The sequence below is a fragment of the Doryrhamphus excisus genome, chromosome 18, assembly GCF_030265055.1.
Source record: "Doryrhamphus excisus isolate RoL2022-K1 chromosome 18, RoL_Dexc_1.0, whole genome shotgun sequence".
Classification (NCBI taxonomy): Eukaryota; Metazoa; Chordata; class Actinopteri; order Syngnathiformes; family Syngnathidae; genus Doryrhamphus; species Doryrhamphus excisus.
Genome location: NC_080483.1, coordinates 6,393,623 through 6,419,380, shown reverse-complemented (window position 1 = coordinate 6,419,380; position 25,758 = coordinate 6,393,623). Strand labels below are relative to the sequence as shown.

The 25,758-nt window shown below is 39.8% G+C and overlaps 2 protein-coding genes and 1 non-coding gene across 7 annotated transcripts; 2 read left to right on the top strand and 1 right to left on the bottom strand.

Moving 5' to 3' along the window:
• Window positions 1-853: 853 nt before the first annotated feature.
• LOC131106256 (casein kinase II subunit alpha-like) lies at window positions 854-11,043 on the top strand. Of its 3 annotated transcripts, none has more exons than XM_058055158.1 (14): window positions 854-994; window positions 3,027-3,301; window positions 3,377-3,488; window positions 3,585-3,686; window positions 4,031-4,081; window positions 4,346-4,405; window positions 4,489-4,572; window positions 5,651-5,761; window positions 6,562-6,663; window positions 7,681-7,781; window positions 7,923-8,071; window positions 8,300-8,392; window positions 9,794-9,934; window positions 10,809-11,043. In XM_058055158.1, the coding sequence occupies exons 2-13, from the start codon at window positions 3,201-3,203 to the stop codon at window positions 9,910-9,912; spliced, it is 1,185 nt and encodes a 394-aa protein (XP_057911141.1). In that variant the 5' UTR covers window positions 854-994; window positions 3,027-3,200; the 3' UTR covers window positions 9,913-9,934; window positions 10,809-11,043. The 3 variants fall into 3 exon arrangements, with proteins under 3 accessions (XP_057911141.1, XP_057911138.1, XP_057911140.1); XM_058055155.1 differs by lacking the exon at window positions 854-994 and adding an exon at window positions 1,261-1,426; XM_058055157.1 differs by lacking the exon at window positions 854-994 and adding an exon at window positions 1,261-1,426 and having other exon boundaries at window positions 10,013-11,043.
• On the top strand, window positions 4,123-4,258 carry LOC131106665 (small nucleolar RNA SNORA57). The gene has a single exon (XR_009120112.1). It is a non-coding gene; the product is annotated as a small nucleolar RNA SNORA57 (small nucleolar RNA).
• Window positions 11,025-23,841, bottom strand: slc2a10 (solute carrier family 2 member 10). Of its 3 annotated transcripts, XM_058055152.1 has the most exons (8): window positions 23,781-23,841; window positions 23,212-23,296; window positions 21,765-21,855; window positions 21,609-21,682; window positions 16,050-17,252; window positions 14,722-14,844; window positions 14,129-14,254; window positions 11,025-14,058 (listed from the first exon to the last, which is right to left on the bottom strand). In XM_058055152.1, exons 4-8 carry the CDS (start codon window positions 21,610-21,612, stop codon window positions 13,901-13,903), a joined length of 1,614 nt encoding a protein of 537 aa, XP_057911135.1. In that variant the 5' UTR covers window positions 21,613-21,682; window positions 21,765-21,855; window positions 23,212-23,296; window positions 23,781-23,841; the 3' UTR covers window positions 11,025-13,900. The 3 variants fall into 3 exon arrangements, with proteins under 3 accessions (XP_057911135.1, XP_057911136.1, XP_057911137.1); XM_058055153.1 differs by lacking the exon at window positions 23,781-23,841 and having other exon boundaries at window positions 14,119-14,254; window positions 23,212-23,730; XM_058055154.1 differs by lacking the exons at window positions 14,722-14,844; window positions 23,781-23,841 and having other exon boundaries at window positions 23,212-23,730.
• Between the last annotated feature and the right edge of the window lie 1,917 nt (window positions 23,842-25,758).

The following is a 25,758-nucleotide window of genomic DNA, read 5'->3' as shown; positions in this document are numbered from 1 at the left end:
AAGCAAATTCCAGAATAAAGACAAAGCAGGTTATTGTAGAAGACAAAAGGGACAAAATAAAGGCAGACAATAAATAAAAGGCAGTTAAAGTAGCAAAATACAAATAAGGGGAGAAAAAAAATAAATGAATAAGCAAATAACTTAACTAGGGGTTCCCATTAGGTTCAAAACTAATTGTGTCTGATAGTTCCACAGCTTGTTTTTTGTCTAAAAATTAAAAAGTAGCAGAATTCCTTATGAAAGGTGGGGAAGGATGGAGTGATTCTCAAAAATCAGCATTTTTGAATACATTTTTTCCCAGAATAATGATCACATTCAACACAATTTCATGTTTTTTTTTACTTTTCCTTAATGTACCAAAATAATGTCTTTAACTGAGAATTCAGATAAGCCTGGAATGTTGGGGGATATCCTTCGCTTTATATATAACACATAGTCAAACGTAGGAGTCAAATTCCTACTGTGGTAACACACATTCACACAATAACACACAATCAAGTCCGACTCTAATGGTGCACGAGTTTTGGTCAATGTTAGAGTCGACTGCCCTCTTTTGGACAAACGTAAAACTGCAAGGTAAATATTTTATTTCACAATAAAGACGGGACGAATCCAACAGTACTTTTTGAATTCGTGGCTAATGAGATGGTGTTCCAATACATTTATTTAGCACTTTAGGTCGTCATGTACATGCTAGGCTAACGTTTTATCCTCACATTCTTTATAAAGCGTCTTTGTAATATTTTGATTATGCCTGTAGGGGAAATGTTTTTAGAAAATTAGAGGCAAGGGGGTGTTTTGTTACCTGACTGCCTTCGGTGTAATTTCCTTTATTTTGAAGGTCGTACTTTCCAGGCGACAGGATGTAGTATGCCGATGTCACCGAGAAGACCGGAAGCTGTGCTGCTCCGACTGAACTGGAGAGGATTTTTTTAATGAAAGTAAAAATACAGTAGACTATTATATTAAACCGGGAGGACACCTGGAAATTAAGGTAAAACTATGTAGTTTCCTGGTGGAAACGGGAGGGTTTACATCCTTGCATCCTTGTCCACAGTCTTACATTTGATCTTCTTACACTCTGAGTAAAATATTAGCACAGTGACATATAGTTGCGCAACATTCACAGCCTTAACGAGTTATAACTTACTACGCACTCACAAAAGCCGAAAGAAAGAAAAAGTTGTAACGTAAGTATCCTATGGCGGTATGGAAGCGAAACGGCTTCCGCGTTTGACGCGCATGTCCCTCTTCGACATCCGTTTTAGTCCTCGGTGACGTAGAGGCAGGGGTCCGCCATATTGTCTCTGATACAGCAGAAATCTCGCACTTGTGCAGAGATACCGGCAACGGTTCGACATTTGGCTTTACGGATTGACGACTGATCTTCCGGGGAAATATTTCAGTCGTCATATTGTTCACGGGGGTAATTATGCAGTGTATCAGTTGATAATGTTAAGCCGGCAACCGTGCCTGGCGAAACAAATAAGCTTTACCACTTGCTAAGGTTAGCATGCTAACATGAAGGGTCCGCCCAACACGGATGAGTTATCTATACCTTCTGTCGGCTACAGCATTAGGTTTCTCGCTGATGGTTTCCCATTAATTGTAAAATGTTTATAATCGGAGTTAGGGTCTTTTAAGTGGCTCCTATTTGTGCTATCAGGAGTCAAAATCCGTATATTCTACACACACCGGGTTACTTTGAACCACACAATGCTAATTTAAAAAATACTATGTATAGCTACGTTACAAAATACCAAAAATTGAAATTTGTAAATTGTTTCTGATTAATTGTATTTGATAGAGCATGACTTGAACTTTAATTTGATACCTCATTCACGTCTCTACCCAGATATCAAAGAAGTTACAGCATATTTTATGCCGGAAAATAGTGCCTTTTACCTCAATTGCTTGAACATTGAGTCAAGGCTAAAGCCTAAATATATAATTTAGTCTGTTAAAATCTGTTTCAAACATCAACAGAGATTTACATCGTTTTAATAATCAAGAAGTCCAGGGAAGAAAGTCAAGTGTCAAACGCCTCACACACATAGCAGTCAATATACGATGATGAAGTCTGACAGTGAGCATGCGCGCTCTGTAGGAGAGTCCCTAAAAATGCATTTTCTTCACATGATATTGGGTGTATTTTCATTCATGTACACGTTTGTTAGGTAGATTACTACTTCATCTTTAATTTGGTATTGGATTTATATCAACTGTTGGACCCCAACCAGTCAATTTGTGCTTTGAAAATTAGTACAACTAAAATCCTTTCATATTCATGGAATAGAGCAGTGGAAAAATATAAAAGGTATATGCAAGATTAATTTACTTTTATATCTCTCTGCTGATGAACATTAATTAAATTGAATTTTGTCCGGATATAGTACATGGTCGCGTTTGCATTGTGGTTAGTGTGAAAGGGAATAGAAAGTGGACTGCTGCACTGCAGCATGAGGCATAAACAGCACATTAAAAATATCACAAATATCACACTTGACTTTCTTCCCTGTTCTTATCAAAAACATCTAAATGAATACTCTGATTTTTAAAACTGATTTTCCCAGCCTAAATAATTACATATTTTGTAGCGCAGTTGTCTGTGAGTCGATCACAGCTTTTGTCTTGTACGCCCACTCCGCTGTGAATGGTCGTACTCCCGATGACTTCCAGATATGTAGGTCCGCGTTTACCGAGTTCAGTTAATCTGAAGTCTGGCTCACATAGACGTCAGTAGAACTCTGTGTTACAAAAACTCAGTAAAACTGAGCGTGGAGAGCCACCCAAAACTTTCAGGGATCACTTCCAAATGCGTAAACATCGTTTAACACAAGAATACCACATTGTAACAACATTTACAGGTTGGAAATGTGGGAATGTGGTCCACTTTAAGGCAAAGGAGACCAAAGGCACTATTTTGTTGCATTGTTATCATGTCATATTGATCAGTACTATAGCAAATGGCACACTGACCTAATTGCCTGATGGAGAATTTAATTCATTTTCTCTCTCTTTTTAAGCCAAAATACCGTGCCCCTGGTGCCCCCTCCCTCGTCCTTAAGTAGCCCCTCCCCAAACCCCTGCCCTGTCTGAATCAAACACCCCCCCGACCTTCCCTCTTTCCCCTCCCTTTCACCCTCCCATCCTCCTTCCGCTGCTGTACAAAGCCACCACTCACTGCCAAACTGTCGGACATGTCAGGACCCGTGCCAAGCCGGGCCAGAGTGTACAATGAGGTCAACACTCACCGGCCGAGGGAGTACTGGGATTATGAGTCCCATGTAGTGGAGTGGGGGTAAGATTCTTCTGTTGTAATATTTCTACACCAGGTTTCAACCTGTCTGATGTTTGAGTGCCAATGTATTCCCAGGAACCAAGATGACTTTCAGCTGGTGAGAAAGCTGGGCCGCGGCAAATACAGTGAAGTCTTTGAGGCCATCAACATCACCAACAATGAGAAGGTGGTTGTCAAGATCCTCAAGGTAAATCCATGACATGATATGTTAATGTGTGTTAATGAGCGGTTGTGGATTTTGTCAGATCACTACAGTAACGTTCATCTGTTTGTGTTACGTCAGCCTGTGAAGAAAAAGAAAATAAAGCGTGAGATCAAGATATTGGAAAATCTACGAGGAGGCCCTAATATCATCTCCCTCATTGACATTGTGAAAGACCCTGTTGTAAGTATATAATTTTAGGTTCTTTGTAGACGTTCCCAATAATTTTTAAATGGAAAGTGCATTTTAGAAAATATTTATGTTGGTGTGGCCGTAGCCCAATACTTTTTTGATGGCAGGATGTACCTGAATGCCTACTCAGGTATACATTAGCAATCAGTGTTAAATTATTGTTTTTATTTTGTTTTATATTGACAAGTCAAATAAGGATACTTTCCGATAGAATACCTTGTCCTTTATTTACCGAATTGTTTTGTTATTTACACTTTTTAATGTATATATGCATTTAGAAGCCTTGTCACTTATTGTCTCTGCAGTATTGTGAATACATCACTGTTGTTTTTCAGTCTCGGACACCTGCCTTGGTATTTGAACATGTGAACAACACAGACTTCAAGGTGAGGCCTTAGTTTTTGTGACATGATTACTAAGTGTAAACCCTCCTTTCTTGGCACTTTTGCGTCTGTCGGTATGCATATGTGTATGTGATGGAGGAATATTAACGTCCAGTGCTATGTCTTCGGTGCCAGAATGTGAACAGTCTTCTGGTCCTATCCTCAATCACTGGCACATTCTAAGCATGCTTATATTCTACTGATCATACTGATGATGATGATGATTGCGAATACGGGTCACTTTGATGACTTTGTTTTGGTTCTCAGCAATTGTACCAAACTCTGGCAGATTTTGACATCCGATTGTATATGTATGAGATTCTCAAGGTGAGTCCATCTTTGGTCATTTGCCATACACATTCTATTTCTTTCCAGCTTTCTGTAAGTTGCTGTTTGGTTGTTGTCTATAGGCCTTGGACTATTGCCATAGTATGGGAATAATGCATCGAGATGTCAAGCCTCATAATGTGATGATTGATCACGAACACCGCAAGGTAAGTGCTTGAAGCTTACCTTCAATTTTTATTTCAATTTTGAAATTGCTTTTTATAAATGTTGTAGCTTGAAAATGGTCAAATATGAAGGCATACTTTAAATTAAAAAAATAATCAGTGTTATAAGTTTGTGATTGGAGTAAATATGCGCACAGTATGATGTCACCAGGCTCAGAATTTGTCAGATCAATGTCTCCATGATACCATCTCATCAAAATGGTATTCTGAGGTCTAATCTATTAATTAGCAGTGTGTTTTTTTTTTTGTCGAGGACTCTCTCACTAGCGCCTACTGCGATACTAGCGCCTCTGCAGTGATCCCGACATGTTTTTATTAAAATACAATTAAAAAAAATAAAATAATGGGCCATATTTAAAAAATGTACATCAATTTACATTTTGCGTTTTTTTTCTATTACACCTGAAATTTGGCACGGCGGTTGGGGACCCCTGCCTTACAGTATGCTTGCATATGATTTTGTCCATGCATATATCCATCCATCCATCCATTTTCTATACATCCTATCCTATTCTCACTTTGGTCCCGTGGATATGCTGGAGCCTATCCCAGCTGTCTTTGAGTGAGAGGCTGGACTAATTGCCAGCCAACGACAGGGCACATATAGACAAACAACCATTCACACTCACATTCATACCTATGGACAATTTGGAGTTGCCAATTAACCTAACATCCCCTGACTGTGTGGCCTACATGCTAACCACTAATACACCGTGCGCCCTAGTATAGAATTAGCTTATTTTATAATGTAAGATTTTCTACATGATGTAACCATAGAATCAAATAGTATCACATTGTTAGAACTTGTATCGTTTGTACATTTTATGGAATTGTTATGTTTTTAAAATACATTGTTTTTGAATAGTATAACCTTTGTATCTATCTAGGTGCATATAAAATTGTCCATCACAAAGAGATTCACAGCCCTGACATATGCATTGTATCATTACGATCCCTTCAAACTAAGCTAACCTGTTTCTTGTACAATACCCCCATTTATATGTACTGTCACACGCTTGTATTTTGTTGTCACTAATAGGTGAATGTATCTTGTGTGTAGCTACGTCTTATCGACTGGGGCTTGGCGGAATTTTACCACCCAGGACAGGAGTACAATGTCAGGGTTGCATCACGATACTTCAAAGGGCCCGAGCTCTTGGTGGACTATCAGGTAAAACTCTTCAAGGATGGTACTTTGTGTAAACATTAGATTACCTGTTGGTGACTCCAGATGTAGATGTTATAGATGTGTGAGCACAGCAGGCTTTTTAAAGCACTGTCCATTTAAAGCACTCTTTACTTCTGATCAACACAGTTTGGTCAAAGATGGAAATAGGCAATTCATGTAAAGAGGCCTGTCCCGATAATTGCACAATCAATAAAAACAAAGTCGATAAATCTGCCGGCTTCAATAAATCGACATGTACATACATAGTGTGTTTTTTTTTCCCTTAACCTCTCTCTAAGGCAGGATGACAAGAGGGTTCACTCTGCATGTATCTGTTCGTGTTGGTGCTACAGTGGAATGAACGGAGAGAGCGAACCCTCCTGCCCTCTCCTCCCACAACACTTGCACTGATAACATGTAATAGTTGCAGTATCTTGCCCTATTTTCATTATTTAAAACACTGCTGAAACACATTTTTGTGCGCATTGATACACATACCTATCCGAGTTCTGTCAACAACACTTACGATGTCTGCCCTCATTGGATGTCTGTGTGTTCCAGCACAAGATGTGTGCTCCAGTCCTTTTCATTTTTATTATTTCAGTCTGGAAAAGGTTAAAGCCCTTCCCAAGCTTTGGGACTCCAGCCAACCACAGTAAGAGCAATTAACCACTAATGGCCAAAAACATGTAAGAAATAGGGAGAATATCCACTTTTAGAAAATACAAGTAAAACACTTGCACTGTAAGACTCATCAAATGTTGAACTGCATTCAGAGCTACAACAACATTTGTGTCTTTCAGATGTATGACTACAGTCTGGATATGTGGAGCTTGGGATGTATGTTGGCCAGCATGATCTTCAGGAAAGAGCCTTTCTTCCATGGCCATGACAACTATGACCAGGTATTCACACTCAGCCCCCGTCTGCATGGAACACGTTCGGTGGGTTTAAAAGAATGGTGTGATCAGCAATAGTCCCGTTCAAATGGGAGCTGGGTCACTTGGGTGAAAAGGATGTAATACTTACAATGGTGCTGTAAACAGACTATATAATGGAAGAAAAAACGCTTCTCTAGACTTGCGATGAAGTCTGTAGAAAGTAATAAGTGATATAACTTGTAATTTTAGGAGGAAATTCCAATTTTCACTTTTAAAGTTGAAATGTTAAAGGAAAAAATATTTTTTAATCATAATATTGTAAGAAACAAAATTAAGTTGTCCTTTTTGAAAAATGAGGTTGGGGGAAGTTTATATTATGGGAATAAATTGTAAATATTAGAGAATATATGAGAAGAAAATTAAGTAAAATGTAAAAATAATTTAAAAAACAAAAAAATTGGGGAAAAAGAGACAATTCATACTGTACTAATATGCTATGTCACATAGGTGAGATTAGTTTCTATTATACTGTGTGTGTACATACATACATACACACACACAGGGTCAGGCAAAATGATCTGACACATTTGTAGGTTAAATAAAAGGCAAATAAAGTAAAGAAACAAAGAAATGTTTTTATTTTCATCAGTTCTGGCGGTGCAATGTCGGCCGGTTGATTTTCGTTTCAATGCAGATCCAGTAGCTCTGAAGTTGGTAACCCATAACAAGATCGTGTTTCGAGCTGGTACGAGATCATGTCTACCAAGATTCAAGTGCAAACGGAAGGCTCATTGTGTTGTAGTTACGGATTTGTTTGATTTAATTTGTTTCCACAATAAAAGCTCACCAGTCCAATTCATGGCAGCAACAGAAACGAAAAACAATGGCATTATAAAGAAACCAAAATGGCATTTTATGTACTTTTCGAAAATAAAAACACTTTGTTTCTTTACTTTATTTGCCTTTTATTTAACCTACAAATGTGTCAGATAATTTTGCCTGTGTGTGAGTGTGATGACTAATGAGTTTGTTTTTTTCTAGCTGGTGAGAATAGCCAAGGTTTTAGGCACAGAAGACCTTTACGATTACATCGATAAATACAACATTGAGCTAGAACCTCGCTTCAATGATATACTTGGAAGGTAAGTTGTTACCTAAAACCACTTGACTACCTCAGAAAATGTTTGAAGAAGAGCTTAGAAATCCTTGTGCATCTTTTTCCAGCAAGGCAACGATGATATGACAAAAGCATATCTTCTTTCCTATTTGTTGTTGTCCTCCAGGCATTCTCGTAAGCGGTGGGAGCGCTTCGTCCATAGTGAAAACCAGCACCTAGTCAGCCCTGAGGCTCTGGATTTCCTGGATAAGCTGCTGCGCTACGATCACCAGGCCCGGCTGACTGCCCGCGAGGCCATGGATCACCCCTACTTCTGTAAGCTCATCATTCATCATTGGGCGGAGTTCCTGCAAGGACTTTGTATGTCTTAGTGTCTTAATACTTTTCAAGCACTAGCCAAAGACTGCACTGCACTTCCTGTCTCCCTGTACCAAACTCAATGTTTGATACTGAAAAATGTGATTACAAATACATGCACAGTAAATATAGAGCATCCTTGGACTTGTTTGAAATAGAAAGTAATTGTTTTGGTTGCTTTGGTAGTCCCCATTCTGAAGGAGCAGTCTCGCAGTGGAGCCGGAGCTGCCAACCTAGCCAGTGGGAACCCAGCCGTTAGCACGGCCAACATCATCACTGGTGAGAACACAAGCTCTAATGTCAAATGACATCCCATCATCATGCTGACCAAATGTTATCAGACTCTTTTGACACAATTATGTCTTTTTTCTGCTTGTTCTGTGTGACGAATTACCCCAAAGTGTTCATGGCTAACATACAAATAGGAAATGATTGAGGTCCATTGAGTCAGTTCAGCAGCTGGTAACCAGCACATCCTGGGAGGACGTTCTCATCACAAACTCATGCATGTAGTATCATCACTGCCATGCTTCCTCTTGTAAAGTATTAACCATAACCACCTCCTTGCATAACACTACTAGACATTCTCCATATTGTCTTTCTTACCCATATTGTCCCGTACTTCATTACCAACACACAGGCAGCAACTCTTTCCTCCAACTAGTGTTACATAATGAATGAACACATTAGGGGTGTCCTGATACAACTTTCACTTCTGATGCAGTTCCAATATTGCAGCAATATTGATATGGTAATATCAACCTGAATCGTACATACTTTTGACTTACTTTGTAGTGTGGAATGTGAGAAAAGGCACAGAGTAATAATCAGCAATACAATTATGAGGAAAACTCCACATGTTTTATCCACATGTAGTGGCGGCTAGGAAATAATATAGTCATATATATAATGTTCAATGAAGCGTTTAAACTGGGGCTGTCAAATTATTAAAAAAGATCAGATTAATCGCAGTTTTTAAATTCATTAATCAACCATTAGCAAACTAGCAGAAATATACTTACCCATTTGGCTGTATTTAATGAACAGAAAGAAATTGACATAGAGAATGATCTATATTTGTATGTATGAACAGCTCTGAGTGACACGGCACACTCTGCTGTTGTGATCACATGGGTTGTATTCGGCTCCTGCTGGATAGATATTCTGGAATAGACTGCTTGTAACAGAGTACCAATATCGTAGATGCAGGCCGATATACTGTAATTTGATCCTGGCTCTATATCCAATAGCAATCTTGGATCAGGACACCAAATCAACACAATACAATACCGCAACATGCAAAATAAGTTGTAGGATTCTGTGTGGAAATAATTCCACACAGACGACATACTGAGCTTGCAATGTTGTTGCCAGGTAGAACACAACGTCAACACTTGCGGGACATAAAAACATAGTAATATAAAGCGATGTCCATTTTGAGGTGGATCAACTAATATTCAGAATAAACCAAAGTGGAAACTGAAGATGCCTGAGCGCCATGGATTGGATGTATTCCTCCTCCCTCTGGTCTTCCAACATTGATCAATCCACAGTATTCACGCTGAGGCCAGGAGCTTCTCATCCAAGATGATAACATTGAAGACTAACAACACAAGAGGGACGGATATGAATAAAAGCAAAGAAGTAGGAGTTGAGTAATGACTGCTTCTTGTCCTCCAGGTATTTCTGCCTTGCCAGCTTCCACTGCCCTGGGTCCACTGACTGGATCACCTGTGCTGTCTGCCCCTCCCAATGCTCTCAGCTCCTCTGTGTCCACAGCCCCCGGGGCACCACAGTGACCCTCCTCACATCTGCATCCATGTAGGTTTAACATCTCACTTTTTACATGAATGATGATAACATTTCCTTCTACTACAAATTATGTACTCCAATTCATAGGGGCAGTATCGCTAGCACCTATGCTTATGTCCACGACCAACTCATCAAGTCCTGGTCCACCATGTTCTCATTACTACAAAGGTCGACACGAGCATATATAGTGACCACTTTGGTCGACATAACGTGACACCATTTATGAAAAATGGTTGTTAATGTCAAGTATTGTATTAGTATTGCTACCGTCATCAGTATCACTAATACTGTCTAGTGACACAACATTAAAATATGACACACACACTTACTGTTGAATGCAAAGTCAAAATAATCCATATAAACCTGGATTCTGCCACAGCAACTAACACATGACATGACATGACCACAGCAGAGCATAGATGCTTATATACTGACGTGTCCTATGAAAACACAAAAATAAACAATAACCATGACAACAAACTCTTGAATCATCACACAATGTTCCTATGTCTCAGGACTACTGTATATGTATGCCAAAGGGCTTCCACTGTGCTGCTAACATTATTGTGAGCATGTATGGAGTCCAGTGGGTCATTTTCCCACACATATGCTGCTTCAATGACTCCCAAGACATAACCAAAGTTGACTCCATGAACTGGAAGGCAGAAGAGAACAAAGCTGCCTTTGTTGTATAGCAGAAAAATAACCCACATAGTTTTCCATCACAATAACCCATCAACCTTGTGAGCATAGTCCCACTGTTTGGAGGCTGTGTTGACTCCGCTAAGGATGGACACTCGTCCTAAATTGAGTAGGCCATCACTATCAGTCTGCATGAAACCTTTACAAGGCGAACCTTGATTGTAACAATCATTCTTGGCAGGTGACTGGAAGGAAAAGGGAGCCTCCCTGACGAGCAACATTGATGTTGAATAGCACTTGAAGGCCGTGTGTACGTTTTTCCCAGCCTGATGTACATCTTTTTGTAAACATGTCAAATGCAAATAAACCCGAAACCTTGAGCGCAGTCCCTATACCATGTATATATTTGTATGTCCTTATGTAAGAGACCAGCGTTTGCAAAGATTTGTGTAAATAAAGCCTTTTATTTATCAGCTGCTTGTCTCACACATTCCTTTTGCATTCTTCATTTTACATTTCTACAAGCTCCAAGGTAAACATTTTACACTTCAAATGGGACATTCATTTTTCACCTTTTAAGAGCATAGCAATGAAGTCAAATGTTTCCAGCAATATACATATACACAAACACAATATATATATTCCTGCACAATACAGCAGTGGTGCAGTAATTACCATATTGGAAGAAAACACAGAAAAATATTTATTTGACCCCTTGCTGATGTAAACGTAACTGTGAACAAATGTTTTTATTCTAAACTTTATTTAAATACACAGAATGCACACAATTCAATTAAAAACAAGGTAAATACAGTGATATTTGATCCTTTGCTGATTTTCTTGGTTTGCCCATTAATACAGAATTGATCATTCTATACTTTTGAAGGGCGATGTATGAAAATATATATTGTAATTAATTTGTTTTTCATTGAGGGGAATAAATATTTGACCCCATAGTATACATTTGTAATTCTGGCTTTCACACACCTGTTAGACACTCCCAATCAACCTGTTAACAATGTGAACAGGTGTCTTTCATACATGTGATTAGTAAGTTATTGGTGATTACCAATAAATCTTACTAAAACGGGTGTCTTCCATACATGTGATTTGCAGGGGTGTCACTAGGTTCTGAGGACGGAGGTATGGGGGCTTAGCCCCCCGGAGATGCACAGGATATGAATGAATGTAGTAGAAATTAGGAAATCCCAAAAACAAATAACGAACAAGAACCGGGATATAACTTTCCCACTTTTGGACAGATTTAGTAACAATACTCGATTGTTTTAGGCCACCATTACATTTACACAAGTACACACAATCTACACTGCAAAACCGCTGCTCAAGCTCTGCAACCATTCTTACCAGTGGACAGTGATCAATTATATAATAATTAATTATTATTAAACCCACAAAATCAGCAAGGGAACAAATACTTTTACTATCAAATAAGTGCAATATTTGACGTCAATACAAAAGGAGATTTGCTGATGGAAAAAGCTTGTTGGCAAACACAGCGGTCAAACTCTCCCCACATCCCATCTCAGGAGGGTCATAGATGGTAATCCCTCACATCTAAACATTTGGTGGCTTCACTGTTTTTCAAAAATATACTAAAATAATGTTGTTTTGTTGCTAAATATAGCCTCTTGGTAAAAAAAAAAGGTTTAAATAAGCAACTGTTATGCATTTTTGGCCTGAATGCAAAATTTTCAAGCTAAAAGTCAATGAAGTAAAATACAAATACTGTACAAATCATTCAAAGAGTTACTAATATGTAGTATTCTACATTGGCCATTTGGTGTTAGTAATGTAATACTAATGTGTCTTATTTTTTATATTATTCTGCGGTGCTAGGATTGAAGGGACGGATGCAGAAGACAGGGTTGGATGGAGGAGATTGATTTGCTGAAGGGAAAAGCTCATTTGCAGGGACATGGGGAACTGGGAACAGAATCATGTGATGTTTTCCTTGGTAACATGATGCATGTTCAAATAAAATTAACTATTACCATTTATAAATAAGGGCGATTCACATTTACATGACATATGGCGAGCTAAAGTGGCATACCTGCATTGTCCTGTATAAAAACAACTGACTGAAAAAGTGAAGTAGATCAAAAGATCATCAAAATCTACAAATGCCAAGATCTAAGAAAGTACAATCTGGTTCTAAAGCTTTGGGACTCCAGTGAATCACAGCAAGAGCCATGAGAGAGCCACAAATGGCCAAAACATGGACCGGTGTTGAACCATTTCCAGGTTTCAATGACTCATCCAGAGGTTACAAAAGACCCCACAACAACATCCAAAGAATTGTAGGTCTCACTTGCTGTCATTTAAGGTCAGTGTTAAGACTCCACCATTGTTCATAGTTATGAATGTGAGTGTGCTAGCGACCAGTCCAGGTCCCCGTCACCCAAGTGAGGATAAGCAGCATAGAAAATGAATGGATGGATGGATGGACAGAGAACAAGAAATTCAAGTTCAGTCCTTGTTTAGTTGCAAGGAAGTATGCTAAGATGAAGGCTGATCTCAGCTATTATATAAGTTTCTATTTAACTTTCCAAGAGTTGTGTTGATCTTAACTCCAGTTGTTTGCTTAAATCAACATGCTTTAGGCTATTAAACTAATTGTGTTTGTATTATTCAACATTTTTATGCAATGTTTTACCCTTCCACTGCAAATGACTATCGGCTCCAAAATGAAGACTTTGGACTTTGGACCCCCCCCCCCGAATGTGGCTGAATGACAACAATTCTGCAAAGATGATTGGGCCAAAGCGTTATAAGAGACTCATTGCAAGATATTGTAAACGCTTGATTGCAGTTGTTCATTCATTCATTCATTTTCTACCGCTTTTTCCTCACGAGGTGCTGGAGCCTATCCCAGCTGTCTTTGGGCGAGAGGCGTCAGCCAATCACAGAGCACATATAGACAAACAACCATTCACACTCACATTCATACCTATGGACAATTTGGAGTCGCCAATTAACCTAGCATGTTTTTGGAATGTGGGAGGAAACCGGAGTACCCGGAGGAAACCCACGCATGCACGGGGAGAACATGCAAACTCCACACAGAGATGGCCGAGGGTGGAATCGAACCCTGGCCTCCTAGCTGTGAGGTCTGCGCGCTAACCACTAGACTGCCGTGCCGCCCGTTATTAGGTTTAGTGATCTATTATATCACTTTTTCACACACGGACATGAAACTTTGGATTTTTTTTCCCTTAATAATAAAAAGTTTCATTTAAAACCTGCATTTTGTCTTCAGTTGTGTTGTGATTGACTAATATTTAAAAAAGTTTGATGACCTGAACCATTTAATCATCACCTCATGTCAGCCCACCTGCTGTGCTTGTTGTGAAAAGCTGGTCGATTCGCAATGCTCAAAGATTCAAATGCTCTGTTGACAGCTGACTCTTTGGTAGCGGTGGTGAGAAGGCGTCGGTCTGATGAAGGTACAGCACTCCACATGGTGGTGAAACCTGCCGACACCAGGAGGTCAGCGTGGTTGGTGTCTGTGTTTAGAAAGATGAATAATGTACCGGTTCATACGCAGCTCCTTGTCGATCTCATCCAGCGTCTTGCCTTTGGTTTCTGGGAGCAGGAAGTAGAAGAAGACTGCAGCCACCAGCGAGGTCGCCCCGTACATGAGGAACGTTCCACCCAGACCCGCTGCATCTGTTCAACACAAATCACCTCCAAATGTATAATCTACCAAAATAATATACTATAATATACTAATAGGGCGGCACGGCGGTCTAGTGGTTAGCGCGCAGACCTCACAGCTAGGAGACCAGGGTTCAATTCCACCCTCGGCCATCTCTGTGTGGAGTTTGCATGTTCTCCCCGTGCATGCGTGGGTTTTCTCTGGGTACTCCGGTTTCCTCCCACATTCCAAAAACATGCTAGGTTAATTGGCGACTCCAAATTGTCCATAGGTATGAATGTGAGTGTGAATGGTTGTTTGTCTATATGTGCCCTGTGATTGGCTGGCGACCAGTCCAGGGTGTACCCCGCCTCTCGCCCGAAGACAGCTGGGATAGGCTCCAGCACACCCGCGACCCTCGTGAGGATAAGCAGTAGAATATGAATTGAAATGAATGAATGAACAATGCAGCACACAGCTTGTGCTAGCAAACACCTACTGAAAACATCCAAGAAGGTGAAGGCAACCAAGAGGTGGGCACTCCAGTTGAAGCAGCTGGTGAGTGCGAATGCTCTTCCTCTCACAGGAGCAGGAAAGATCTCACTGAGGAGGAGCCACGTCACTGCAACACACACAAACACAAAAACTAAATTATGCTGGAATGTCCTAGACTTGATGATAGCGTGTATCTGGCAACATCCAAGGACGATGTGCAAGACTCCTTGGTCCAAGACTCCTCTCGGGACTTGGACCAAATGAGTCCAAAATCATGGACACGCTAGCCTACACCAGGGGTGTCCAAAGTGAGGCCTGGGGGCCGTTTGCGGCTCACAGCTGATTTTTTTTATCGACTTGCACATTCTAAAACTATAACAAGTAAACAATACAAGAGCAAAAAAGAAAATAAAATCATCAGTTTTACAAGAAAATAAAAAAATTCACACATCGTTATGCACATTTTGGTAATTCAGAAGCCTGAAAAAAATCATCACGAATTCCCTAAATGACCTATTTTGTACAAGAAAACTCATCAAAATATGATGAGTTGTAATTTAACAATAAAAAGCCATAATTATATGAGAATTACGTAGTAATAATGAGTAAAATAACAAAATGTTTACAGCCCCTACAGTGATACAATTTAGTAATATAAAGTTCTTTTTTTTCCACCATAGATAATGTATTTCAAAACACAGTTGAAGTTTTGATTTGGTTTACTTTGGTCTATGTTGTGTTAATAAGTTGTTTTCCGAAGTTGTACCTCTGCTGTGTCTCCTTTTGGTTGCAGCCCTTGAGCCAATGTGTGTCCACATAAAGACACATTCAAAGATTGTTATGCACATTTTGGTAATTCAGAAGCCTGTAAAAAATCATCACAAATTCCCTAAACAAGAGGTTCTCAATATTTGGGAACCCCCCGAATTGAAATACTACTTAGAATGCTATGATATTGATATATTTGTCTGTCTGAGTTTCTGCCACCAGAATTCTGGTATTACTACTACAAACATCATAGGGTAAAAGGTAGGGTAAAACTAACCTATAAAATGACCTATTTTGTATTACTTTCCAGTTACTTTACGCACATGCACAAGAAATGTAATGAAAGGATTCTCTGACCGGAATCTGTCTATAGTGTCCCAACTATAAAAGAACCACGCTTTGTTTGGGCAGTTCAGTTTAGTCTAGTTTGTTAAGCCAACTGTTTGGCTGTACCATAACCATGACGGTGTATAACGGACAGATATTTGCATCAAAAACCACAACGGAAGTTCCTCTGTATGAGTGTGTGGACACGGCCTGCATAGTGGAGGTGAATAAACTTACTTGGTCCAAATCCAATGGAGTATGCAGCCACAACAGCCATCATGCACACAAGAATAATCCAGTTTACAGCGTTTTGATGTACACTAGGAGAAAGTTCCAGAGATTTCAGTGTTTTTCGGTCACTAGAATATTGGAGTATGTTGTTCTCATCCAGTGTTGCGTTCAAAAGTGTTTGGTTTCCAAAGGGGAAATGAGATTGACCAGTTCTGTTGCCAATGGCGTGCTCCGTATTACAAGGGCCCTGAGTGCCCTTCAGTGACTGTCCACTGAGAAGTCCGATGGTTGTCAGACACAAGGCCATGACGCAGCATCCACTGATGAGCAAAGGTCTTCTGCCCACTCTGTCAGAAAAAAACATGGAGGTGAACGTAGCCACCACCTTGACCAGTCCGATGCCAACAGTGGCGAGCACTGCAGAGTCAGCATTCTGAAAGCCTGCTGAGTGAAAAATGGTGGATGCGTAAAAAAGAACGCTAGGCTGTCCTGTGAACTGCTGAAAGAGCACCAATCCCAACCCAACGATGCTGCGGCTCCTCATGTTGTCTTTTTGCTGGAAAAGGGACATGATATCATACTCCGTCCTTTTGTTGGAGTCCCCTTCTTCTTGGGTATCCATGGAAGTAATCAGATCCTGACAGATACCTCTGTCAGTGTTGGATGGAAGGAAGCATATGGAGACCATCTGAATCATGGCTGGTACAACAGCTAAGCCAAACATCCATTTCCAGCCCATCTTCAAGTCAAACAGGATGTAGTTCATGGTGTAGGCGACAAGGATGCCCACAGTGATGCCAGCTTCATACAAGGTTACCAGGAAACCCCTCCGCTCAGGAGTGACCAGCTCCGACACAAAGATGCAGCAGGACATGGAGGACAGACACATGGAGACCCCCACTGTGAACCTGCCACACAGCAGCGTCGGGTAGGAGCTGATGAGCAGAATAAGGCTCCCAGTTAGCATCAGGACATTACTGAGGAGGATGGACTTTCTGCTGCCGTAGCGGTCGATCAAGCCTCCTCCCACCAGAGAGGATAGTAGGCCGCCGATCAACAAAGAGCTGACCAGCGCCTCCTGCTGGATGCACGTGAGTCGGAACTGGGTCTTGAGCTGCAGCAAACCACCAGAGATGATGCCCAGTTCGTAACCGTAAAGCAGACCTCCCAGACTGGACACGGTGCTGGCCAACAGGAGCACAGAACACCCTAGAGATGATGGAGACATTCAGGAGGTTAAGATACTAAAGTTAGCCATATACGTTTCCAAAAAAGTTTCACAATAATTACTTTACCTGCAAACTAATTACATTTATTAAAGATTAGTTACCATACAACGTCCATTATTTTGGGGAGAAAGTAACACATAACTAATTCATTCATTCATTTTCTACCGCTTTTCCTCACGAGGGTTGCAGGGGGTGCTGGAGCTTATCCCAGCTGTCTTTGGGCGAGAGGCGGGGTACACCCTGGACTGGTGGCCAGCCAATCACAGGGCACATATAGACAAACAACCATTCACACTCACATTCATACCTATGGACAATTTGGAGTCGCCAATTAACCTAGCATGTTTGTGGAATGTGGGAGGAAACCGGAGTACTCGGAGAAAACCCACGCATGCACGGGGAGAACATGCAAACTCCACACAGAGATGGCCGAGGGTGGAATTGAACCCTGGTCTCCTAGCTGTGAGGTCTGCGCGCTAACCACTCGACCGCCGTGCCGCCCCCACATAACTAATATTTTTTAAATTTGCCCAAATTTGCCTGTGATAATACTGTTGACCTTTTAAAGGTGCTGGACCCCAGAACTATGCTATGGTTAATGCTATGTGGCGCCCATATCAATATACAGATGCTACACTGCTACCTATATACAGAAAAACATCAGCGGTAAGTTCAAGCAAATCAATTTTAGAAAAACAGACAATTCAAACAGTCAGCAGACAGAGCAGCATATGTCATGAATAATTTTCATAAAAGTGAAACACTAAACTTGGCAGTGTTTGAAAGTTAACACTTAGCCCTTCATTTACCATTCTTATCCACAAGTAGAGATGAGGGCTCTAGACATGTCATAAGAGATAAGCGATTTAAATTAAAATTCATTTTTGAACACTTATTTTTCACATTTCAGGTCATATGGTGTTTTTTTTAAAGATTTATGTCCGATTAATCGGCAGGTCAATTTAACCGGTCATTATAAAATGGATGTTTACATAAAAAATGATCTTTAGTCTCTTTGTCTAGTCCCCTTTTAAACGATGGACTGTCCTCCCCTTTGACAGGTGATACATAGCACTGTTTAGCAAAACAACCAGACACAAAAACAGTTTCTTTCCCCTGGCTGTAAAACGATTTAACACTTAACAACGCACACAGCCCCCACAAACTGGCCTGTATCGATGTATTACTTTATTGTTTATCCATATTTATATTACCACCCACCGATATTTGCACCCATGAACACACTACACACAGTTCTGGAAGTAACAATGTCAAATTGTAACCTGGAACATTGTAAATAACAATCGTTATTATCTATAAAATTATATGTCCAAATTTATTGTAGTGTTCTCATTCTTCTTATGTGAACTGTAATTCCTATTGTTATACTTTGTAGTAAAGAGTAGAGTGATTCCTACTGTGGTAACATACACAGAAAATAAAGCTGATTCAGATTCAGTTTGTGGGGTTAAAACTAAAGCTGCTATACAATATGAACTGGAGGAGTTATACCAGACTCAGTTGTACAGCAAATCAGTTCTGGGAAAATAAACATACAGTTCTTAAGTACTGCACGACTTACCTGCCAAAAAGGACCGGCTAAAAACAACAGAAAAATACCACAGACTTCAGTTGAGAAAATAGCAGTAGTACGCCAGTGTACAACACTCTACCATAGTACTAAGGCTGTTCCTGATGTGTTTTTCTACCAGGTTGTTTTTTAACCTCTTCAAAGTGTTACACTTTTTTCCATCCATCCATTTTCTATGCCGCTTATCCTCACTAGGGTCGCAGGTATGCTGGAGCCTATCCCAGCTGTCTTTGGGTGAAAGGCGGGGAGAGGTGGTGACCCTGGACTGGTCAGCAGCCAATCACAGGGCACATAGTATAGACAAACAACCATTCACACTCACACCCGGAGTACCCAGAGAAAACCCACACACGCATGGGGTAACATGCAAATCTACATGCTGGCCTACATGCTAACCACTCACCCACGATGCGTCCTACACTTTTTTAAACAAAAAATACCTTTATAGAATATGTTAGACAACCATAGACAAAACATTTCCATAATTGGAAAAAAGCCATTCCAATCCACAATTGTCACAATTTCATTAGCATAATGTAAATGTGCAATATTTCTATCACTGCCTCTGTTACTACCTCAATCATATTTATGTGTTTAACAACCAATACAATACACTCATATGTAACTTTACTCATCTGTACACACCAGTCATTATTTGCACTATGACCCATTTATCATTGCACTAAGATTAATATATCTGCTCCTGCATATGCTCCTGTGCAATACTATGTGTATATTTTGGATATCTTGTATATATCTTGTATATATCTTGTTAAATTGTCTCTACTCTACTTTATATACTTTTTTGTTTTTTAAACTTGACTAATGCACTGAAAAGAGAAGCTCTCCAATTTCGTTGTACATCTTGTATAATGACAATAAAGGCCATTCCATTCCATTCCAATAAGTTAAAGTAGCTGCTATCTTGTTGTCTTTGCAAGTACAAGGGTACATGGATGATTTTGCCATATAAGTCAATATTTTGATAGTTATTGTAAATGTGAAAATGTACATGTTTACTACTGGATAGGAGTAAATGAAGCTGATTGTTCAGTTTTAGTGGTAGAGGAATGATAGCTTTCCAATACTGCTCAGTTCGTTACAATAGTATTTTCAATTCAAACACTTTATTTATCCCAGAGGGGCAATTTAAAAGACACAAAGACCAGCATCCAGAAAAAAAGACAAGACAAGAACAAGAGGAACAACAGACAATACTGGACACAAATTATGCAACACACACACACACACACAGAAATAAAAATAAATAATAAATATTTGCTTTGGTTTAGCATTTAGCTGACATTTATGCGGTTATATGAATGTAGCAGGGCTCCTGTCTGCAACTACATGTTCACATTTTGTGTCTAAAATTTGAGACATTGTGATGAACGTTTTCATCTACCAGTAAATTTGACGTTTTGATTGAGTTATTATTGAATATTTTTTGTTCAAGTTTGAAGATCTTTCAACACCATCCTTGTTTGATGTAGACATATTGGACTCTAATTTCGTAGACCTGCCCTGCGTTGCACCTACGCTGCACCAATGGGGTGTGGCCAGCGCACTTTGCAAATTTTTTTGACATAATAACAGCATCAAAGCTCACCTTTATGCATTCACACACAACGTCAGCATTTGGACAAAGTTTTATGTAACCGTCATAAACACTAGGGAAACACTAGGAAACACAATGAAACAAACCTACATAAGCATGCAAAAATTATGGGCTTTTCCATTAAAACTATAGCCCTTATTTCCAAATTGATATGCATTTACATATTATTTGATGTAGTTATTTTTAAATACTGCTTTAAAAACATGTCTTTTAAGTTAGAGATCCATTGTGCTTCTAGTAAATAAAAGGTTAGTCTGGAGCCCTGTGTAGCATACAAGCGTTGCATAGCAGTTACCATAGCAACACAAATGCAACCACACTGTCCCATGTCCACTGCTATTCAAAAGGTGAATTCATACATTTCCAATGATCCTTTGCAGCTCCTCATATCAAAGTGAATCTCTGATGTTGTTTGTTGACAGTAATGCTGATGAAACACAGTAATAGCTAAATGTAGCTTGTCGGTAAAAGTACTTCTATACATCCATACATTTTCTATGCCGCTTATCCTCACTAGGGTGGCGGGGTTTTGCTGGAGCCCATCACAGCTGACTTCAGGTGAGAGGTGAAGTAAACCCTGGACTGGCATTTGCATACAATATAACAATAATAAACACGGCGGCCGAGTGGTTAGCGCGCAGGCCTCACAGCTTGGAGACCAGTTCCACCCTCGACCATCTCTGTGTGGAGTTTGCATGTTCTCCCCGTGCATGCGTGGGCTTTCTCCAGGTACTCCGGTTTCCTCCCACATTCCAAAAACATGCTAGGTTAATCGGCGACTCCAAATTGTCCATAGGTATGAATGTGAGTGTGAATGGTTGTTTGTCTATATGTGCCCTGTGATTGGCTGACGACCAGTCCAGGGTGTACCCCGCCTCTCACCCAAAGACAGCTGGGATAGGCTCCAGCACCCCTGCGTGAGGATAAGCGGGAGAAAATGAATGAATGAATGAATGAACTTGTGATGCAGTTATTTTCGCCATTATTAAACATCTGAGCTCTGCACTGGTTTGATGGTAATGGAAATACATACATATACATACTAAATGAAAAAAAAAACATCATATAAAAATTATACAATATAATAACAAAATATCATATTACTGATTAAAAAAAAGGTAATTTACCCATTTTTTTTCAGTTTATGAGTGCTCTTCGGCCATGTCAGAGGAATTCCGCTTCAGGTCTAAAAGGTCTTGCTCTGTAAAACAAATAACATACATGAAATTCAATGGCATATGGTCTGTGCTCTCCCGGTGTGCATCATGTCGGTCTGTGCTCACAGGAAAGATGAAAGAGCCCACAGGAGTGTGTGGCACCACTGTCACCGTGACAACCCCCTTGTTGATTGCTGTGATTTCATTACTGCATCCACTTCAGATGGAATCAGCAACATGGAAGACACAATTGCATTGACTTAGCGTCCTTGCATTTAAAAGCATACATACAGAAATAAAGCCGTTCATCATGGTGCTGTACATGTCACAACACATGCTTGCTTCATTTAGATCAGGCTGGTTTTGGCTTTCTGAGAATTAGACTATAAAAGACTGAAAAAAATTAAACACACGTCAGGCTTTGACTTTTGTGGCATCATTCTACTATGGTTTTCTATCATGGTTTTCATTCTATCATACTTAAATATTATTACTATATTAGTGTCTGGAAAGCGTATCAAATAAAACAAACCGTAGACCGGCAGTATGCATGTGTTGTAATGATATGTAGTATTCTTCACTGGTAACTACGTGTCAGTAATGTTACATGAAGATACAATAGCCACCGCAGGAAGTACTCTGTGATAATATGACTCTCCCAGTGTCAAAAGGTGTGAGTCTTTTGTGCAAGTGTGCACCATATTCAGTCAGGAATTGCGTGCTATGTATGTAATCTAAGCTAAGTCTTCATGATCTTCAGGCGTGCCATAAATAAATGACACACATTGTCACAGCAAATAATTATACAACAAGGACTAATTATATTATTTAGTGGATCTTGTTGTTTTTGTATATTGTTCAAATTATTTTTTGTTGACAAACATGTTTTTTTTGTTTCCCTAAAATCTTTAAGCTGTGTTTTTATTCTGATTCAAATCATGATCAACAAATTAAGGGGAAAATTATGCAATGATCTTGGAAAAATGCCAAGAAGTATCAGTGTATCAGTTTGATTTCAAACTTTATATAATCGCCCACCTTTACTGTGGACCCAAAACAACTTTTTAAAAAGTCCCCAAAAGGTGAGGGCTCTTTTGATAGTTTACATTTTGTAAACAATATAAAAGTTTAAAAATATATATTATTTTAAATAAAAAATGGCAAACTTTTTTTTCATGTGTTCATGTTGAAATGTATTTTTATAATGTGTCGCAGGCCAATAGAAAACAAACAGCGGGAACAAATGGCTGCACTCTGGACACCACTGCCGTAATTCATTTGTTTTGGTCAGGCATGGAAACACGCGTACTGTACCTTTAAATGAAACTTCATACATTCAACTTTCAAAATCACCTTTTCTACTCAAATAGTACCCTCAACAACATTTTCATCTCCAAGAAGTATTATGTTTTCGTCGCGTTCAGAACCGTTATTTCACCACTTGTGACGGTTTGTGCATCCAAAAAGTGCGAGCGCACACACACTGCGTCACATGGATCTAATAATGAAGAATTGAAGATCTAAATATTTATTTCGGTTTGTAGAATATCGTTGGAAGGAGGTAATAACTTACCAGATGTTCATCCTGGCGTTCCAGGAAGTTCCTACGTGGCAGACGTGTCAAGTTGCAGAAAGAAGAACAGAAGAAAAGAAGGTTGCTAGGAAGGGAAAGAAAAAAAAGATGTGATGTGACGTCACCACTGTCAGCAAACACAACAGGACAGCAGTCCTGTACTTGGGTAAAAGTAAAGATACCGCCAAGAAAACTACTTTACAGTATTAAGATAAAAACTTTCAATCTTTTCAATTGTACCGTCAAGTATCATAAATACAATAGTATAAAATATTAAAAAAGTCGGTGTTGTTAAAGAGTAGTCAATTTGAACTTTCTTATTTTTAAGTCTTTGTTTATGTAACCATGAAATACAATTGTCACGTCGTTTTCTTAAATTAACTCCTACCAATCTGGACACAACACAACAAATTAACTGATACGCAATCTACTGAAAAACGTAAATCAAATAAATTCGTTTTCTGTGGTTGTCCGTGAATTTGGTGAAACCGGACGGAGAAACTGCAGGGTACCCCAGGCCGTAACTTCCTGTTTATATTGGCGCCTCACACAAAGAACCAATCACGCACCTTCTTCTCTTCGTCTTTGACTTGTGATTGGCGGGCGGCATCAGTGTACTCCTTGCAGCCATTGGCTGACAAAACATCCTAAGTAATGAATAGCGATGCTGAGGTGTTCCGGGCATGCCCATCCGGGAGAAGGCCCCGGTGCAGACCTAGGGTACGCTGGAGGGATTATGTCTCACAGCTGGCCTGGGAAAGCCTTGGTGTCCTCCCGGTGGAGCTGGAGGAGGATCAGGGAAAGGATATTGTGACATGTTGGGCAAAGAAGACAGAATCCTTGTGAATTATATGACCAGGAGCATCCATAAGTCTCTTTAGACACAGAAATGTCGCCATCTAGTGGCCATGAAGTCCAGCATCTATATCATTTCTCACAATACTAAGACATGTTAATAAAACTTAGGACATGGCTGTTTTGTTTTTGTCATTTTTTGTATCATTACATAATCTACATTGATTTTTGACCTCGCCTTCAGTCTCGGCTTCTGGGGTTCAACTATACCAATACTCAACTATAACAATTTTCTTAACCAAATGATTTCACATAGGAGATTAAGAAGGCTGAGGGCAAGAAAAGTGAATGGAGAACTTGCTGCCACGTCTGGGTGGATGTGGGTTACCTGAGCCTATCCCAGCTGCCTTTGGACTGGTCGCCAGCCAATCACAAGGCACATATAAACAAACAACCATTCACACTCACATTCATACCTATGGACAATTTGGAGTCACCAATTAACCTAGCATGTTTTTGGAATGTGGGAGGAAACCGGAGTACCCGGAGAAAACCCACGCATGCACGGGGAGAACATGCAAACTCCACACTGAGATGGCCGAGGGTGGGATTGAACTCGGGTCTCCAAGCTGTGAGGTCACAGCTAACCACTAGATCACTGTGCAGCCCTGTTTTTTCTCATGTCTAATATATTGGTAATAGAAGTGTAAAGGTGACTATAGGGGTGTTATTTCGTGTCTAGAAGGCTCTAATAATATTTAAAACCTTATTTATTTAAGATTGTAAAGAAGGATTATATGATCTAATATTCAATTTGTAAATAAGGAATCCTGCTTGGAAGAAATGTACTTATCACGGCCAGGTCTGGAACCAATCAACTGCCATAAAGCAGGGAATAGCACACTTATACGCGAAACTGCTCCCCATCACTCAGAAAACATGAATCAAGGGATGTTCTTATTGAAAAAAAACTATTCCAGTAGATACAATTGGATAATCTTATGTAAGACTCTTCTGAGCTATTTTTTATTATTATTATATTTCTGCAAACAAACATAGCTTTAGTTCTAGCGGGTATTAAAAATGACAAGAAAGCGAAGAAACAAAACTGCTGATCTAAACAGACATTACTACTCTTTGTACAACAGAGGGCGCCATTGTACAACGGAACAATGACCGCTTAAACGTTCCACTTCCTTCTTTATCAATCAATCCGCATGAATGAATGTTTGAAATGTATAGAAATATACATTACATGCAGTTTTTCGTTTTAAATTTTCCTTTTTTTGCAAGCTTATTTGTCATTGAGGCATTTTCATCCAACATTACAGTTTATTTTAGAAGCCCACCCATCCATTTTCTATATCCTCACGAGGGTGGCGGGTATGCTGGAGTCTATCCCAGCTGACTTCAGGTGAGATGCGGGGTACACCCTGGAGTGGTCGCCAGCCAAACACAAGGCACATATAGACAAACACTCACATTCATACCTATGGGCAATTTTAACCGAACATGCATGTATTTGGAATGTGTTTGAGGAAACTGGAATACCCGGAGAAAACCCACGCACACATGAGGAGAACAGGCAAACTCCACACAGAGATGCCCAAGTGGAGAATCGAGCCCAGGTCTTTCCGATCTACTGACTGTGTGGCCAACATGCTGACTACTATTTTAGAAGCAATAATAGCTATTACCAGTAGACTCTCAGGTGTTGTATGCTTAGAATCACTTGAGCGGCATCTTCTCCTA